At 39.1% G+C, this 19,452-nt stretch overlaps 1 protein-coding gene across 2 annotated transcripts in view; it reads left to right on the top strand.

Moving 5' to 3' along the window:
- Positions 1–7,117: 7,117 nt before the first annotated feature.
- IGSF11 (immunoglobulin superfamily member 11) overlaps positions 7,118–19,452 on the top strand; it is a 140,845-nt gene continuing 128,510 nt past the window's right edge. The window contains exon 1 of one of the 2 annotated variants that reach the window (XM_036066810.2): positions 7,118–7,459. In XM_036066810.2, coding sequence (XP_035922703.1) covers positions 7,408–7,459 — 52 coding nt within the window. In that variant the 5' untranslated portion in view covers positions 7,118–7,407. The remainder of the gene's footprint in view (positions 7,460–19,452) is intronic. The other variant, XM_036066809.2, reaches the window with a different exon arrangement.

Below are 19,452 nucleotides of genomic sequence, written 5' to 3'. Positions count from 1 at the left end.
GAAGTTAGTTGAAAGTGTAAATATGTAAATGACACAGCAAGGAAGGAGATAGAGATAGAGGATACAGACATTATTTCTGAAACTAATTATTAGGCCATAGTTATGTCAACTCTGCATCTTTAAGAGGTAACATTCTTTTAGCACATTCTTAGAAAGTACTTGAGTTTCAGTCTAGGCCTTGAGTCCCAAATTTGGGATTTAAGTATCTTATCTTCTTTCTTTAAGCAATGTAATACCCCTACAACTATTCGACTACCCCAAACTTCTTCATACTGCTTTTACTGTTCTCTGAGAGTGGCATCCAGATTTCTCAAAGCTTTGCCTTCAGTGCGCACTTAATGAAATGATCATACAATTCTTTTCTTAATCTTTCAGTGTAGTGAATACATTAATTTTCACATGTTAAACCAATCTTACATCCCAAAATAAATCCAATTGGTGTGATGAATTAATTACCCTTTTTTATATATCACTGAATTTGATTTGCTAATATTCATTTACATGATGTAAATCTCTACGTGATGAAAATTGACCTTTCTTCCTTTCTCCCATTATCTTTGTCAGTATTTGGTAATCAATATAATGCTAGCACCACAAAATGAATTGAAGAGAATTTCCTTTTTTTCTATATTGTCAAGTAGTTTGCAAAAGATTGGAGTTTTTTGTTTCCTGAACTTTGGTGAAACTTCCTGATGAAATTGGATCTGTAGTTTTATTTGTAGGAAGATTTTAAACTATTGCTTTAATTCCCTTAATTATATGGGACTGTTCGTATTTTCTGTTTATTTTTGAGCAAGTATTGGCAAGTTATATTTCTTTAGGAATTTGTTCCTTTCTTCCAAGCTCTCAAATTGATCAGCATAAAATTGTTCATTATTCTCCTTATCTTTTTAATCTGTATAGCAACTGTAGTGATGTGTCCTTTTTAATTATGACATTCTTTGAGATCTCGCTCTCTTTCCCTCTGTCTCTCATTTTAAATTTTAGATAAGATGGTCGGCAAAGGCCTCACTTCAGGTGACATGTGAGAATAGACCCACAGGAAGTGAAAGGAGAACTATGCAAAATCTAGGGAAAGAATAATTTTTTGGTTCCAAGGCAAACATGTTCCTGTTTGTTCAAGGAACATTGAGGAAGTCATTGTAGTGAGAGCTGAGTGAATGAGGGGAAAATAGAAGTAGCAATCAGACAGATAAAGAGGGACTAGATCAAGTTGGGCCTTGTGGTAAGTGGAGTAATGGCCGCCACCCCACAAAGATGCCCACTTCCTAATTCTTAGAACCTGAGAATATGTTCCCTTACTTGGCAAAAGGTTGCCCTTCAACTGACCTGGAGATGACAAGATTATCCTGGATTATCCAGGTGGGCCCACTGTAATCACAAGGATCCTTAAATGTGGAAGAAAAGGCAGGGGAGAGAGTCAGAGAAACAGCAATGTGAGAAGGATGTGGCCTGATGTTGGTGACTTTGAAGATGAAGGAAGGGGGCCATAAGCCCAGGAAAGTAGGTGGACTCTAGAAGCTGGGGAGGGTAAGGAAAAGGATTCTTCAGAAAGAAACATAGCCCTGCAGCCATCTTAATCTTAGCCCAGTGAGACCCATTTTGGACTTCTGACCTCAGAACTATAAGATAATAGATTTGTGTTGTTTTATACCACTAGATATGCAGTGATTTGTTATAGCAGCAATAGAAATCTAACACAAGCTCTGTAGTTTATAGTAAAGATATCTACTTTCACTGTGAGTGAGACAGGAAGTCATCGGGCAGAAGAGTGATCTGATCTGATTCAATAGGATCATTCTGGATACTGTGTTGTGAGTAGACTGTTGAAGAATTCCTTCCTCCTTGTAGCTTTTGGCTTGACTTTCCCCTATTTTATTGAGGTCTCAGTAATTCATTTAAGATTAAAAAAATATAGTTTCACATTTCTTTTGTAAGTCAAGGTCTCCATTCTGTTTTTCTGCCAGAAATAAAAGTTTGAACTGTACTTTAAACTTCCATGGAAAACTTCTATGGAAAACTCAGAGTTGGAACCAACTGAAATAAGTGATTGCCAGAACCAAATATATAAATTCAAGTGAGAGGTCCAAAGAGATTAGTTTAGATTACTGGATACTGGTAAAGAGACTTTGAGGAACATTTAAAAATTATTTTCCTTGCATTATAAGAAAGAGAATACAAGAACTGAGGTGACATAAAATGCATTTTATGCTATTTCCCTATTCAAGTCCTAAAAATCATAGTGGCACCATTTTAGATTTGCCACTAGAATTAATTCAGTAGCATTTTGTCCCAATGGGCCCTGCTCAGAGAGTAACTATGCCTGAAAATAAATGTGTCCATAATAAAAGGATTTCAAGGAAAAGGGCCAACTTTCCCCCAAATGGATGAAGATGTGAAATTTTGCTCAAGCGGTATTCACAGTGGTGATAGGGATTAGGCTACGGTGACGGAGATGGAAATGCTGCTTACCTTTGTGTAAATCCTGTCTAGCACTGCTCTACCAGAGGAGTGGGCAGAAACTGACAAAACAAACAGATATCAGAAAGACTACACTGTCAATATATCTAGGTTATAAACTAATCCAACATTGAGAAGGAGGTTTTATTTTTTTTTATTTTTTATTTTTTTAAAGATTTTATTTATTTATTTGAGAGAGAGAGAATGAGAGACAGCATGAGAGAGGGAGGAGGGTCAGAGGGAGAAGCAGACTCCCTGCCGAGCAGGGAGCCCGATGCGGGACTCGATCCCGGGACTCCAGGATCATGACCTGAGCTAAAGGCAGTCGCTTAACCAACTGAGCCACCCAGGCGCCCGAGAAGGAGGTTTTAAAATAGTAAATGGTTTCTTTATATCTTAACATAGAATTAACAGTTATGGGCTTGTTAATTATTCTAACAATTCCATTATTATCTTCTCTACTCCTTTATTGTTATTTTATTTATTTATTTGGGAGAGAGAGAGAGAGACCATGCACAAGTGGGGGTTGGTGGTGCTGAGGGAGAGTCTCAGGCACACTCCGAGCTGAACACAGAGCCCTAGGTGGGGCTTGATCTCAGGACCCTGAGTTCATGACCTGAGCTGAAATCAAGAGTCTGATGCTTAACCGATGAGATGGAGCCATCCTGGCTCCCCTATTGTTATTTTAGAGCCTTAATTATCTCTTCACAAAGGGGAAGGGGGAACAATTCCTTTCAAATTTTACTTCTATAAGGACCAAGCTCTACTCTAGGTTATATATGGTCCTAAGCAGCTTGGTTAAAATGAAGATGAAGGAAGGGGGCAGTTACAGAATGAGTTACTGACTCAAACAAGGATCAAAAAGTATTTTCTAATTTTAATATTCTTATTCATATATTCTTATAAAATATTCCATAGACAAACATCCTCAAAAACTTAAATGCAATTAACTTTTAATTATATACATAAACGGAGAGGGATAGGTGCTATTAATAATTTAAAAGTAGCTAATTAAAAATAATTTATATTTGGCTTTGGAAAGCCTTATAATTCCCTCCGTTTTTCTTTCTTAATTGTTTTTCTCCTAAGCTAATATTAAAATTAATTTTCCATTCTTGAATGCAGAGTAACTGATTGTAGAGATGATCCAGCATTTTGATGGATGGAGAATAGAAGCTGGTCTAGGATTACATTTGGATTTGGATAATCCATATTTAGATATTTAGAAATTGACCATATTCTCATGTCATCAATGTTTTCGAGCCAAGATTATTATTATACTATATCAGAGTCTTTTACCCTAGGGTTCCTGGTCCCAGACATTCCCCTCTCCATTTCTTCCTTGGTCACATAGACCAAATATAGCTCCCTTAGAGGTGGGGGTGGCACCGAGATGGCCAAAATTTTATGGGCTACTTATGTGCGGGTAGGGTGAAAGTGGTAGGGGTGGAGTGGAGGGGGGAAAATATTGGGGCGGCAACAGCAGTGTTCCCCAGAGACAGCTTTAAGACACTATGGTTTATATAAATTTCTTCAGGTGTTGGTTTATAAAGAGATAAAAGAGAAAGATTTCATGGTGTGGTAGGAAACAACTATAGGATGAATGTCAGAAGACCTTGGTTTCAGTTTTGCCTCGGTATTTGCAATCCGTTGATCTCCTTGAGACTCAGTGTCTTAATATGTGAAGAGGGGGTAATAATACCTGCCTTACCTACCCCCTGGGATTGCTGTGAAGATCAGAAGAGATAATATATGTGAAAACATTTTGAAGTTTATAAAGTATTATACAAATGTAAGATGTTGTCTGTTGCTTTAGAACTTAGAATACTTAAGAGATCTAAAGAAATCTACTGCGGTCATAAAGCAGATTAAGATGAAAGTGTTGGTGGAACTCATCATTACTAATAACAAATTTACTCGAAATACATGCCCATGGTGTTATCTCTGTAAATTAAAAAGCACGTTTTTTCCCCCTGTTTCTTGTGAGAGTGTCCTTTTGGAATGCTCTGTGAACGGCACTTAGAGTTTCCAGTACTCCCAATCTGCTTCCTGTGAGTCCACCATCTACCATCTGCCCCCGAGCTTCTGGGCAGCCAGATTGCCGCCTGAAATCAGATCATTCCCACTCTCCCTTCAGAAGCTACATTTCTTTTTCTGTGAAAAGGGCTACTTTTCTTAATAACTCAGCAGCTCCTGTTGGTAGAAGGTAGAAGTACACTATGGTGACACAGAGGCAGGAGAGGGAGCTCACTTTCTCTGATTCATGACCTTGAGTATATATCCCATGTACAACTGTAAGTTTTTTAAAGGGTGGGGGTCATATCTTATACTTAATGTTTAAGCTTCAAGTTAACGGTGTCTTACATAAATACTTGAATAGATGTGCTAAGAGATATATCAGGCAACTTGCTTTATCAGGGCTTTTCACCCTAGATTATTAGATTATTTATTTAAAGAATGAATATTCTGTCTCAATATTTAAACCTGGGGTTATAGTGAAGACCTGTTCTGAGTAGCACCTGCCATTTGACAGCTTCCTTGCTTTTCTCTTTATATTACTCTTAAGCAGGTGCCTGGGTGGCTCAGTCGGTGAAGCGTCTGCCTTTGGCTCAGGTCATGATCCCAGGGTCCTGGGATTGAGCCCTGTATTGGGCTCCCTGTTCAGCAGGGAGTCTGCTTCTCCCTCTGCCCCTCCCCCTGCTTGTGATCTCTCTCTCTCAAATAAATAAATAAAACCTTTAAAAAACCTATTTTATATTACCCATGCCCTATTTGGGACTGGATTTGAATGTGGGAATATGTACAGGACAAAACAAGGAATTGAATTGGATGGAGAAAGAAAATCTAGTCCTTGTGGAATTTAAAAGAATGAGAATGAGCCCAGTGATGAAATCACAGTTGAAATTTAAAATTTCTGTTATTAATGTCAAATAATCTATACTGTCATATTCTTTTTTTACCACTAGAGATCTGGTAAAGGATTCTAACAAATTGGAAGTAGTGGGCAAAGTTGAAGCATCTTCAATTCATCATCAAGCTATATCTTTTTAGGATATTGGTGTTAAAGGTGATTGGCATTTCTTAATATATTCTCTCTCTCTTTTTTAAGATTTTATTTTATTTATTTGAGAGAGAGAGTGAGAGACAGAGCACAAGAGGGGGTAGGGTCAGAGGGAGAAGCAGACTCCCTGCTGAGTGGGGAGACCCATGCGGGACTCCATCCCCGGACTCCGGGATCATGACCTGAGCCGAAGGCAGTCGCTTAACCAACTGAGCCACCCAGGCACCCCCCCTCTTTTTTTACTTAAAATTATAACATCACCAATTTCCAAAAAAAAAAAAAAAAAAGGTGCATCCATAATTCCACCATCTTGATACTGTTGTTTTTACATTTATCTTCCAATCTTTGTCCAATGTATGGGTGTTTTACATATTTGCCTTTCTCCTGTGCATACTATTTTCATTCTGAATTGCCCTGGGAGTATTATATCTGCCAGATGGGGGCTCAAAATTTCCGGGGGCTCCCAAGAATCCTAATCTATGCTGCTGTAGAAATTGACCAGAATGGTTTGATATTCCTCCGGGGAAAGTATGTTCCCATCGGAGGCTGAAGCAAAAAGTGACTATGGGCTGTTAAGACACCAGAGATCCAATGGAAAAGGAATGAAGATTAGTTTTTATAAGAAGAGAAGAAGGCAGATATTTAAAATAATTTCAGATGCCAAGAAGGTCTCTCTTTCCACCTAACCAAAACGAACAGGAAACAAAAAATAAAAACCCAAAGTAACAATCACCATAATAAAATCACCCTCTCACTAGTTAACAAATAGTTGAAATTAGTTTAAGAAAGCCATAACAGGGCGCCTGGGTGGCTCAGATGGTTAAGCGTCTGCCTTCGGCTCAGGTCATGATCCCAGGATCTGGCTCCCTGCTCAGCGGGGAGCCTGCTTCTCCCTCTGCCTCTCTCTCTCTGTCTTTTATGAATAAATAAATAAAATCTTAAAAAAAAAAAAGAAAGCCATAACGTTTAAAGTGGCTAATTTTAAATATTAGAAGTTGAGATAAGTTTTACTAAAAGGGCAAGAAAAGATGGTAGTGTCTTTGATAGAAACGGGGAATAAGGAGCATGGTACAGCCCTTATGCTTTTTTAAGGAAAATAAGGTAGTGGATGGGTGTGGGGGGGGGGGGGGAAGCTATGGAATAGAACAAACCTCATCAATTCTTAATTTTGCCAGAATCAGAATTTTGCCAGATTACAGAAGAGAGGAAATGGACAAATAGAAATAATCTGAAAACGGCAACAGAAAAGAATCTTGCTGGGCGAAGGTTGTGGAAAGTCCTTCCTAGAGGACTCTGGGGATCAAGACTGACACCCCTGTCTGGAGAGTGGTTCAGGGCAGGGGTAGGCCTTGACTGCAGGCCAGGAGGGCGTCCTCCGGAGGGTCCCCAGCGGCGCTCACAGCGGCGTGCGGGGCAGTGGGCGGCACCGCGCACAGGTGGCCCGGCAGCGCCAGCTGCGCGCCGCGCTCGCTCCGCGGGTGGGCCGCCAGGCGTCGCGCGGGAGCCGCGGTTGCCCGGGAGACCGAGGAGCAGGGCGAGTGGGCGGCGCGGAGCCGAGGGGAGCCGGGCTGCTGCCGGACTAGCTGGGCGAGAGTTGGGGGGGAGTGGCTCCCCCGGCGGCGCGGCGGGCCGTCGGGTCCTGGGGCAGCGCGAGGTGGGCGCGGCGCTGCGGGACGAGGCCGGCGAGCCCGGGACGCGCCTGGTCGCAGCTCAGCGTCGGCGAAGCGGGGCGGCGCGGGAGCTCCACTTGCCTCCGCTGTGCGTCCCACGGTCCCGGCCCCTCCGGGCGGACCGACTGCCCCAAGAGCGCCGAGAGCCCGGCCCGCGTCTCCGCCGTCGCGACGAGGAGCCGGGCGGGCGGCGGGCGCGCTCCCCGCGGCCCCGGGATGACTTCTCCGGGCTCTCCGTTGGCGCCTCTGCTGCTCCTCTCTCTGCACGGTGAGTAGCCCGAGCCCTCTGCTCCCGGTGGGGCCAGGCTGGACCGGCGGGCCCGGGGAGAGCTGTGTCGGGTCCTGCGAGCCCAACTTTGCCAGGGGCCATATTCGTCGCTGTGGGCCGGGGCTCACGCGCCCCCCCGCGCCCCCGTCCCGCCCCCCCGCGCGGCTCAGGTGTCCCAGATCCGAGAGGTAACTGCACCCGCTGCTCGGTTTCCGCTGATCCCGGACCGGCTTCTGACCCCGCTGTGCTTTTTAAGTAACCGCTCCCTCACTTACTGGGTCCAGGGAGAAACAGTATTTAGAATCAGTTTCCGTTATCCGGCGGCTCCAGGAAAAATAGAGGTGCCTTTAAAATAATTGAGAAAACTTTAAATTGTAGCTTTACCATAACCTTTAACAAGCATAGGCAGGTTTGACTGAAAATGTGATCTTTGCTTTAAAAATAACTATACAGTGTGCTACATTATGTTCGAAAACAATATATTTTTTGTACTCTAGCTTCTTCCCCAAAGCATTTAAATTGGCTTACAGAAATACGTAGAGTGTAACAATATTGGAACAAAAAGACTAAACGTGTGTTTAATTTTCTTAATGGTTAAAAAAAACTATTTCATTTTCTACTCTCTATTTAATCTTTCTTACATTTTATTTTCTATGAATAGCCATCATATTTAACTCTGATTTTCATCTTATACAGTGCCTTTTTCTTTTGTGAGTGCACTGTCCTTGGAATCAAGTTTTCTGTCCCATTTAATTGATGAGATTTATTCTGAAAGTTTTATTTAATGAGCAGGCTCAATGGTTTATGGAATATTGTGGTTAACCTTGTTTATTTCTGGAGATATCAGTATGTTTCCCATAGTTTTGTGGCCTTATTTGAACTGATAATGTACCCATGGATCTTGAAGTAACTTCATTTTAGTCGACTTAAATTTTTCAAATTTATTTGGTAGGGGAGAAGGGAATACAAAATTTCATATACTTTTTCCATAAATGCCAGTGAAGGAAATAATCAAAATTACGGTAACTTTCTTGGAGTTCAGTAGGTATATTTTTGGTGATGATGTGTAGACAGTAATTAAGTGACATGAGTATGTGCTTCCAAATTAATTTTGTCTGGTTACCCGTTTGAAGGGGCCGGCATTTTTCTCTGTCCTACTTCTTTCAAGTGTGAAATAATTAGACTAAATGAGCTTTTTTGTACAATTCCTTGGATATAACTGAAAAATGGTATATTACTATAAGAGCAGCTGAAATTTTGCTAAAAATAATCTGTTCTTAACCTTCATCTATTATAATAAATGCTGCTCTCTTTTTGTAAATAGCATTTGTGTATAGTTTGTTTTTGAATTATTAGGCAGTACTTTTAAAGAGTTGATGTAATTTGCAGAAACAGCCTTACAAGGTCACCTGATTTGTTTCCTTTCCTTCAGCAGAACTATTCCTCAGCTATCCTAGGATGTTTTTAAAGACTTCCAAGGACAATTCAGCCTTCATGATAATCTATTCTGTAGAAGTACTTTTCACTCTCAGGAATGAACAGTTATGTTCATGTGTTCAACAAATGTTTACTGAGCCTGCCACTCTGAATTTGGGTGTCTGGTGGGGAGGGATGGTGGAGGACAAAGATGCACAAGAGATTGCAGCCCTTAAGGAGTCTGGGGTTTTAAAACAGGCTGTAAGCATGTAAAATGATTAACGACACAAGGAATGTATGATGAGTACCATTTATTAATGGTGATATCAAGGAAGACTTGATAGAAAAGTTTACTTTTGATCTGGACTTTGAGTAGGATTTCAACTGGCTGACATGGGAGTGGTTGGGCCTTCTTTCCTAGTCAAAGGAACAGCCTGGGCAAAGCATATGAAATGGAAAGTGCAGGGGCATATTCTTGAAAGGCCAAGTGTGTAGCTGCTAGAGCAGGAGATGTGTGCAAAGGAGAAAGGGCTAAAAAGGTTGTAAAAGAATAGTAGAGAGCCTTGAATGCTGAATTTGGGATTTATTCAGGAGGCCATGGGAAGGCCACTGTTATTCAGTTTCCTCAAGATGGAGAGGGGGAGGAGGGTGAACAGCTATTGTGTGCCTACTTGTACCTACCATAACAGTCTCCAGGAGAATACCATGTCCTGACTGCCATTAAGTTCTTCAAGTCAAAGGCAAAGTTGTTTTGAATGAATTAGGGCCCATCCCCAGGACTTTAGAATGAGGGGAAGGGGTGGAAACCTGAACGAAGTGGCTTCATTATGAAGGGGGAAAAGACACGGAATGCTAAGTAGATAACCATTGTAGCATTGGCTACTATGAAGTCTTGAGGCCCGAAAGGTAGAGAGTCTCTTACGTTTTTGAAAGAAAATGGATGTCAAGAGATTTCTGTTTTTATTTTTGTTTGCGTTTCTGTGGAGTAACTTCAAAGGGAATTTGAACTGAAAAGTTGACTTCTATATAGTCCTACCAATAGGTTAGATACATCTGAAGCATTTTTTGTGCTACTTGTGATTCATTGAAATAGCAGATAACTTTCCAGAATCTGGGAAAATCTGTAAAAAGAAAGAAAAGGTCACATAAAAATGAAATGAAAATGAAAAGAATTATGAGCCTAAATGTTAGCATTCTGAAAAATTTCTTGTGAACTTCGATTTCTTAGCTCTAACTTGAATTATGTAACTGCTTTGGCAGGATTCACTTTTTAGTAAAAAAACCTGTAGTTTGACCTACATGAAAGGTGACAGCCACTGGATGAAAACTTTAGAGAAATTAAGCGTAATACACTGTATTTTCAATGCGGACTATTGAGGAAGGAATTTAAACATTAAATCACCAAGTGCTTCTAAAATGTTATGCTTAGAACTGTTGTCAGACTCATGGTAATGATGCAATGGGTAAAGATTTTTCCCCCCAGTAACAGTATGTGGCACATTTTCAAATGTGTTTTCACACTTTGATAGTGGAAGCATTTATAATGAAAAGTCTCATTTGGATTTTCATACTTAAACCATGTGATTTAGTGCCAAACAAGGTGATCTGCTGGGACACAGGATTCTTTAGTTGCGATGAGTTCTACAGAACAAGGGACTGGAGATACTGGCTGGTTTGGGGAAATCATGGCACTCGCACTGAAATTCTCATCTACATTAGTTCATTTAGAATAGGGATTCTGAATTTATGTTATCTACACTAGTGATATTTTAGGCAATTGGAGGTAGGATTGCTGCATTTCTGGTAGTCCCCTCACTTCAAGTACCCCCCTCCTTTGTTTGATAAGGACTGTCTGGCATGCATATATCTCACCCTTGCATTTTGAGAACGTCCCTTAGACCATCTGGAGGCTCTGATATCCTCCTTCAGTTATAATTGAGAGTAACGGGTTTCGGAGGGGTTGTCAGTTCTTGGGTGGTGTTCAAAACACCATCTGATTTGAGGTGAATTTGGTGTTAAAAGTGGAAAGTTAGTTACTTATTAGTTAAGCTGATTTACCTAAACTGTGGATTTTTTTTTCTTTCTATTAAAGTTTGGGTAATTGATTCCCTCTGTACCAGGCTTCCTACCACCTGAGAAAGAATAGTTTACATTTGTGAGGATTAAAAAAAAAAATGAAGTCAGCCAAAGAAATAAAATCTGTTTCCTAATTTCACAAATGATAGACTCAGCCATTGATCTGGTACCAGTTCATCTTCACCATCGTTGGATACCACAGAGGTGCTATATGGTGGGACTCTGCCTCACATACGTATTATAGAAAGATCATATTTTAGCAAATATTATTACAATTTTTATGTTTTTAGAAAAGGATTAAAAAATACAAATTTACCAATGTGAGAAAAAGGTCTGCTCAATTAAAAAAAAAAATTCTTAGAGGAAGTCTGCTTACTGGTTTCCCTTCATTTAGCATTTGATCTTGAGAGGTAACAAACTGACGGTATTAGATGCACACTTTTATTTTAGAAAAGTGTTGCCAGTAAAGAAGTTGAGACACCAGAAGCACTGAGTTCAGGAAATTCTTGTACTATGTAGAGTTCTTTGGAAGAATCTTCAGAGAATTGGGTTAAAATCAGAAGCTGTGAATGATAGTGGATTGGTTGGAAATTCAATGCTGTTTTTTCATCAAGTTTCACAACTGTGTAATAACACAGTGTGACATTGTGGATGTAACTCAAGTAGAATGGGGCCACTTCTAGGCCAGTCTTGAAAGACTAATTAATCTAATATTTTTAAAAATTGGAAAGAGGTTTAAATTTTTCTGAAGTTTGTTGAAGATCACACCAGTGGAAATTTTTACAAATGTCCTAGTTTAGAGAGCCCCTTACCCACCTTTGTCTAAAGCCTCTCCCTGTTGACAGTAGTTGCTTGTGTGAAAATGTCTTTCCTTTCGCTCCCATATTCTCACTAATGTTGATTCTTTCCTGCCCTCTTTCCTCCTCATCTTCTTCCCTTTTGGAGGATGTTACATTGTTCTATTAGCATCAGGTTCTTTTAAGGTAAATACATCTAGCCATTCATGGCTCGTTCCAATGACTTAGCCCTACCTATTTCGAGGATATATCAACCCTGGAGTCCAGCAGGCCGACCAGGAAGTCACTTTCGAAGCTGGGCATTGTTGAGGATATGTGAGCATGTGGATGTAACTCTATGCTAGTATTTTCCCCTCGTTCCATGAAGTTAACTATATGATATAATTCAGTGTGTGTGTATAATATGTATATGTATATATGTATATTTTCTCTAAAAGACAGTACCATACCTGGCACAGAGTAAGTGTTCAGTAGATACTTGCGAATGACTGAGTGGTTACTCATATAATCGGTAATCCTGTGTGTCTGTAGTACCCGAAAAGAATGCCCCCTCCTTTAAAGAAAAAGAATTTTTGCTAAGGATTTTTTAGGAATTTAGTGTGACTGTGTCAGCTTCAGTTTATCTTTAAACCTTAGTGTATATTTTGTGGAACAGAGGTGATAGAAATTTATTTTCATAGACTTTTTAGATTCTATGACTTTGGAAGTTAATTTAAAAATATAATACAGATCTTTCAACATTGATTTTTAGCTTATTTTTAATCACAAAACTTTGAAGTTGTCTATGTTTGAAATATTTTTTCCTAAGGAATTTCTGAAGATGTTGCTCCATGCAATAAAGAATGACCTTGGACCTTTGGGTGTTCATTTAGAGCCATCAAGTTTCCCATTTCCATGCCTGGTGTTTTTCCTCTTAAGGGCCTGTATGTCAAAACTAGTCTCCCAAGAATGGAGATAATTAAAATAACACCTGTGTAGTCTAAGCTCAGCCTCCCCACCCCCCCCACCCTCTGACATTATATATACAAAGTACTGGAAATGCTTTTTTAGAAATAGGAGCATTAGCTAGATGAGCCCCAAGGGGAGGCATCATAGCCTGCTCCCAAGGGAAATTGCCAGTTGTGCTCCCCTCCCACGGCTTCCCCTTTTCCTGCAGTCTACCCATTTCCCCCCTGAGTTTCTTCCAGCTAGGATTCATTCCCTCTGGACAGTCCTCTCAGTCTGCAGTGATGTTTGTAGCTCCTGAAATGTCAGAAGTCTTCTACTAATCATAGCTCCATCCTCCACCATGTACTCAAAGATGCCTTAAGTAACATCAGACATCTTTTATAATACTTCATCTTGGTTTCCTTGTACCAGGTCTGTCACTACCTGTTTCACAATTTCTGTCAGCTCCACAGGTCAGGATCATTTGCCAGAACACAAAATACATGGCAAAAACTGAGGGTGAAGTGTAATAAACATCACTTGTTGCAGAACACATTGCAGTCAGGCTAGCATTTTAGGCTTTCATTGGTTAAGAAAGCTTGTAGTACATATCACTTATGCATATTGTCTGCGTGTAAATGCAGATTGCCGTAGGGTTGCTGGGGCTGGGGGTCGTGGAGGGATGGGGTAACTGGGTGATGGACATTGGGAAGGGTATGTGTTGTAATGAGCACTGGGTGTTATATAAGACCGATGAATCACAGACGTGTACCCCTGAAACAAATAATACATTATATGTTAATTAATTTAAAAAAATCCATTTTCTGGGCGCCTGGGTGGCTCAGTTGGTTAAGCGACTGCTTTCGGCTCAGGTCATGATCCTGGAGTCCCGGGATCGAGTCCCACATCGGGCTCCCTGCTCAGCGGGGGGTCTGCTTCTCCCTCTGACCCTCTTCCCTCTCGTGCTCTCTGTCTCTCATTCTCTCTCTCTCTCAAATAAATAAATAAAATCTTTAAAAAAAATCCATTTTCTTTAATACATTTTAGAATGACCCAAGATTTCCTACTTAAAGGATTTCAGTGTTTCCATATTGCTTACTGAATTAAATAAAAACTCTTCATCCCAGGGGAAAAAAATTAGGATATGGTGCCTACCTCATCTGGCTGTCATGAGACTCGTGTAAGGTAAAGGTTCAATAAATATTATTGTCATTACTCCCATTTTATGAAAGAAGAAAAGAGAGAGTATGCAGAACATGTAAAAATGTGTTAACAGTGTACTGCAAAGATCCTCAAACTTTTTTTTTTTAAGATTTTATTTATTTATTTGACAGAAAGAGAGATAGCGAGAGCAGGAACACAAGCAGGGGGAGTGGGAGAGGGAGAAGCAGGCTTCCCGCCAAGCAGGGAGCCAGAAGTGGGGCTCAATCCCAGGACCCTGGGATCATGACCTGAGCCCAAGGCAGACACTTAACGACTGGGCCACCCAGGCGCCCCAAAGATCCTCAAACTTTTGGCCTTAGGATTATTGGGGCCTTAAAGATTATTGAGGACCACGAAGAGCTTTTGTTTATGTGGATTAAAAATTAAGAGTGTTTAGAAATATTTATTAATCAATTTAAAAACAACAATAAATCCATTGTATATTGACATAAGTAATATATTTTCATGACAAGGGAAAATTTTTGCCCAAACCAAAAAATATTAGCAAGAAGAGTGGCATTGTTCCAGTTTTGGAAATCTCTTTAATGTCTGACTCATTAGATGACAGCAGGATTCCCCTATCTGCTTCTGCATTCAATTTATTATGATGTGTTGGTTTGGTTAAAATATATGAAGAATATCTGGCCTGACACAAATATGTAGTTGGAGGAGGAAGGGGTATTTTGATAGCATTTTCAAATAATTTCAGATATTCTTTGATATTTACCGAAACTCAATAAATAGTAGTTTCTTAAAGATTGATTACCATGAAAAATTAGAAACCATATCAGTAAATATTTCTTGCTCTGTTATTTTAAAATTCATTGGTGTATCTTGCAATTTGAGTGGGTCTTTTATTCCTGCATGATTTTTTTGGTACACTATGCATTGATAATTTGGAAAATATTGGTTCCTCGATACAGATTTAGAAATGTTGGCATACATTAAATTGTAGAATATAAACAAATCACATTTGTTAATATCGCCATTGATCTTATCAAAAGAGCGTTTAAGTCTTGGAAAGCTGTTAAGCTACAATGGCAGATACAGATTTTGTAAAATTTCCCCAAATTTTATCATTGGAAACACATAGCTGTCATTTATTTCCCTTGAAGGGACAGGCTTATTTTGTTCACTTTTGAGAAAATGCCTGCCACATACCTAAGTCTGAATAATTGTGGTCTGTGAGTTGTTCTTTCAAGTAAAAATGCTGATTCGCGGAAACAGCAGCTAGTTCATTCAGCTTTGTGCTCGAGGAGTCGCCCAGCGCTCTTCCGGGGACGGCCGTTTTGCTTCGGAGGCGGCATGAGTGACCTATGGCTCATACTGCCCATTTTGTCACACAGGATATTATAAAAGGTCAAGATTTAATAAAATTACTGTTAGTGCTTCGTCAAAGGCATTCATTAGTGAAACTGGATTTTTCCATTTTCACTGGGAGCCAGTGATGGTGAAGGCCCGTGCCCGTGGGGGGCGTTCAGTGCCAGGACCTCGAGGCCGCTTCCCCCGCCGCTGTGTGTGCAGCGTCCGCGCAAAGGTCAGCACAGGCAAAAGGCACACAGTTTACCGCTATTAACAAAATGGCTTTTACCTCACCGATTTTCTGGAAGGATCTTGGAGACCCCTTTGGGTCCATGGACTGTACGAAACTCTGGTGTTACTATAATGGGATGTTAGTTTCTTCTTTCTTTTTTCTTGAGAATTGTTTTTGAGTTCGATAGCCAATAATTATCGCATACTATGTAGGATGGTATTAAATGAAGTATGCATATATTATTTAAGCATAATAAACTCATTTAAAATTCTTTATTTTTGTATTTTATATATGTTTTGAATTATAGGAGTAACATATCCTAGGCGTAAAAATTCAAACAATGCAGAAGTGTTTAAGAATTGACTCATACCCTACCTCCACCCACCAAATTCTCTGGTTTTGCTGTGCATTGTTCCAGGCCTTTTTCTAATGACAAAGTCTGCATGTACATGTACTTTTTTTTCTTTAATGAGGCTCTTGATGGATCACATAGAGGACTAGTCATTTACATTTTTTGGAGCTTTTGTTTACCCTCTTTATCTAGAATCTAAGTTCAAAATTCAATTGTTTGTTTGATTGCATTTAGTAGGAAAATAATCATAGCCACTAGGTAGAAAGTGTGTGTGTGTGTGTGTGTGTATTTTGTGTGTGACTAACAACCACCATTTCACCAGATAATTTTTCATGAGTTACTCATATTGTGTTTCAAGTCAATTTTATTGAAGTATAATTAACTATGGTAAGATGCTCCTATTTTCAGTGTAATATTACATAGTTTTGATAAATTTATGCACCTGTGTAAGCAGAGTCAAATGTAGAAATTTCTGAAAAGTTCCCTCATGTGCCTTTGCAGTTAACTCCTCCACTCTTGGGTCTAGTCAAATGTCAGTTTGTTTCCATAAGTATACATTAATTTTGACTATTTTACCTAAATGAAATCATATTATTTGCGCTTAAAAAGTACAGACTTCAGGTTTTTTATTAAAAAGATCCATGTTCATTTTGAGTTAAACAGTACAAAGCAGGAAAAAAATATTTCAACATATCATTCCAAACCACACCACCCAGATATGTCCATTTTAACATTTGATGATTATGATTTATTTCTTCATAAATGTAGATAATTCCTATCATTTAGAACTGTTTAGGTGCTTACTTTGTTCTCTGAATTAGTTCATGTTTTCACTCCCTATTTCTATCCACACCGAAGGAGAATTTGTATACGTATGTTATTGAGTCAAAATGTATTTCTTAGAATTTGTTAGAAATTACTTCATATCTTCTGGCATTGACTATTGTTGTGGTGAAGTCTGAGATCAGTCTAGATTTAATTTTTCTCTCTTGAGGGTGATTTATTTTTTGTACCTGGATGTCAAAAGCCTTCCTTTATCTTTATAGTTCGATAGGTTATTTATAATTTATGGTGATGTGTTTGTTTTTATCAGTTTTTTTTCCTGTGAGATATTATATCTTTTCAGATCTGCCTACTCACGTCTTCCTGCATTTCAGATCTGTTTTCCTGTATTTCTGGATATTTCCATATCTTATATTTGGTATCTTATATTTGGTATATTATATTATCTTATATTTGGTATCTCTTATCTTATATTTGGTATCTCAGACACTATCTGTATATTATTTTTGTCTGTTCTACATAATTTTATTTTTAAAATTTTTAACTCAGCTTATTTAAACTGAACCCAATTCACTCATTTTCTCATATTTTTTTTTAAAAAAATAACGTCATATGTATCGTTCTATAACTTATTTGTAAAACATAACAATTTAACATGGGTATTTTTCCATCTGTTACATGGATCTACCTCGTTCTTTTTAATGATCATTTAGTATATCATAGCATGTATATGCCATAGTTTATTTAACTGTTTCTCCAGTGCTTGCTTCGGCAGCACATATATTTAACTATTTCTCCATTGTTGGACATTTATATTGTTTTGGATATTTTTTTTAAGTAGGCACCACGCCCAGTGTGGAGCCCAACTTGGGGCATGAACTCATGATCCTGAGATCAAGACCTGAGCTGAAATCAAGAGTTGGACACTTAGCTGCCTGAGTTACCCAGGCACCCCTATTTCTGATTTTTTGATATTAATGATGATGTAGTGAACATCTTTGTACATATAAATTTAATAAAATGATATATTTCTAAAGGTCTAGCATAAAGTCTGGCATTAAAAAAAAATGCTTGGTTAGTGGCAGTTACTGTTACAAGGGTTGGTCAGCTCCAACTTGAGTCAGAAGGTAAGAGTTCTGTATAGGGAGTACCAGCGGGAAGTGTGGCCTGGGATGCATCCTACAATTCTCCAGGCCTGCTTTCATTACAAAAATGAAGGAGTTGGATGAGGTAACCTCTTGTTCTTTTCCAGCTCTGTAATCTCATGATTCTTTGACTTGGCATCCAAGTATTAAGAATATTGGCAATAATATAAGTTGGAGAGAATATATGGCTGGTTTTAACATGTTTACAAGACTTGCCCAATTTAAGGGCAAGTTACTTGACTTTTTCTCTCCTTTTCCCCATCAATATAATGAGACTTTCTTTAATTCTAGGAATTAAAACCATCCTTGTCTATTGTGGAAAGATTATAAAAAGTGGTTTCAAATATAAAGAATCTTATATTTAAATTGATTGTTTTCATTATGTACATAATTATTCTCTTAAATCCTTTATATCATAGATCTTGTATGTGTCAGGAGAGGGTCAGTAGTGATAAGCAGACTCTAAACATGACAGAAATCTTTTTGTCACAATCACTGTATTCTGGTCCTTTGTCTTGATTTCTATGACTTTTCTCTGCCTTTTTCTCATAATGACTCTTCTTTGTCTAAATTTTATCTGTATGAGGTTACATGACAAATACAGACATTTTCATAGTGCTGTTGTTGATTGAAAGTGGAAGGCTTGTGAACTTTTTAAAAAGATTTTATTTCTTTGTTTGTTTCTTTATTTATTTAATGTGCTCCAGCGGGGGGATGGGCAGAGGAAGAGGGAGAGAGAAGGGCTCTTGATCTCATGACCCTGAGATCATGACCTGAGTTGAAACCAAGAGTTGAAAGCTCAACTGACTGAGCCACCCAGGCACCCCAAGCCTGTGAACTTTTTAAAAACAAAAACCAGGGAGTTTTAGTCAGGGAGATAAGGGTACTTAAATGGAAAGCTTTGGGGGGTGTGGTTAGGGCATGTCTGGATTCTGACTCTAGGGTTTTATGTCATTGATGGTGTTTCCCAGCTCTTTTCTTTGCATTTTCACGAAAGAGAATGTTTTTATACAAAGCTCGGTGGTCTCCAAAATGGACAAGAGTTAGTCACATTGGCAGAATTTTCAAAATAATGCAGAGATTCATAAACTCACTGCCTACTATGTTATCTTGGTAAGTATAGTTTGTTTTCAGATCATTAAAATTTTCCAAAATAGTTATAGCAACTTAAACATGATTCGTTTTCATGAATATATTTTCTGAAATTGTGATTTTTAATGCTTCCTAATTTATGATTTCAGTGTCCTCAGAGCAAGGCATGTTTTAGTTGCCCTTTGATCAATCTGTATTTCTGGTTTCCATCTTAACATTTATACTTCTTTGGACAAATTAATTGCTCTCCACCCCACCCCTTCCTCCCTGGTTACTTCCAGTTCAAGGGGTTGAGTTTTCTTTCTCATTAATAAGAACGTGTAAGGTTGTCAGCCATGGAGACCTGGACCAGCACGGTTTCTTAGGGGCTTTAATTCCATAATGTCCTTGATCTGAGGAAGCCGCTCAGTAATCTCTTCACAATTTCCATGACCAAGCCATCTGCCTGCATTAAAATAAATCAAATCTGCTTACTCCTTCAATGTCTAACAAATATTCTATAAACTGATGATGAAGACCATGAACACAAAAATAATTTGCAGTCTTGGGCACTTCCTCTGAATTCTCAGCTCAGATTCTCTTGACATAGAGTGGAAGTTGGCATGCCAGCTTTCTCTTTGACTTGAGTAAAGGGTAGTGGAACCTTTTTCCCTACTGAGCATGGCAGG

The sequence above is a fragment of the Halichoerus grypus genome, chromosome 1, assembly GCF_964656455.1.
Source record: "Halichoerus grypus chromosome 1, mHalGry1.hap1.1, whole genome shotgun sequence".
NCBI lineage: Eukaryota > Metazoa > Chordata > Mammalia > Carnivora > Phocidae > Halichoerus > Halichoerus grypus.
This window is presented reverse-complemented; position numbering and strand designations above follow the sequence as displayed.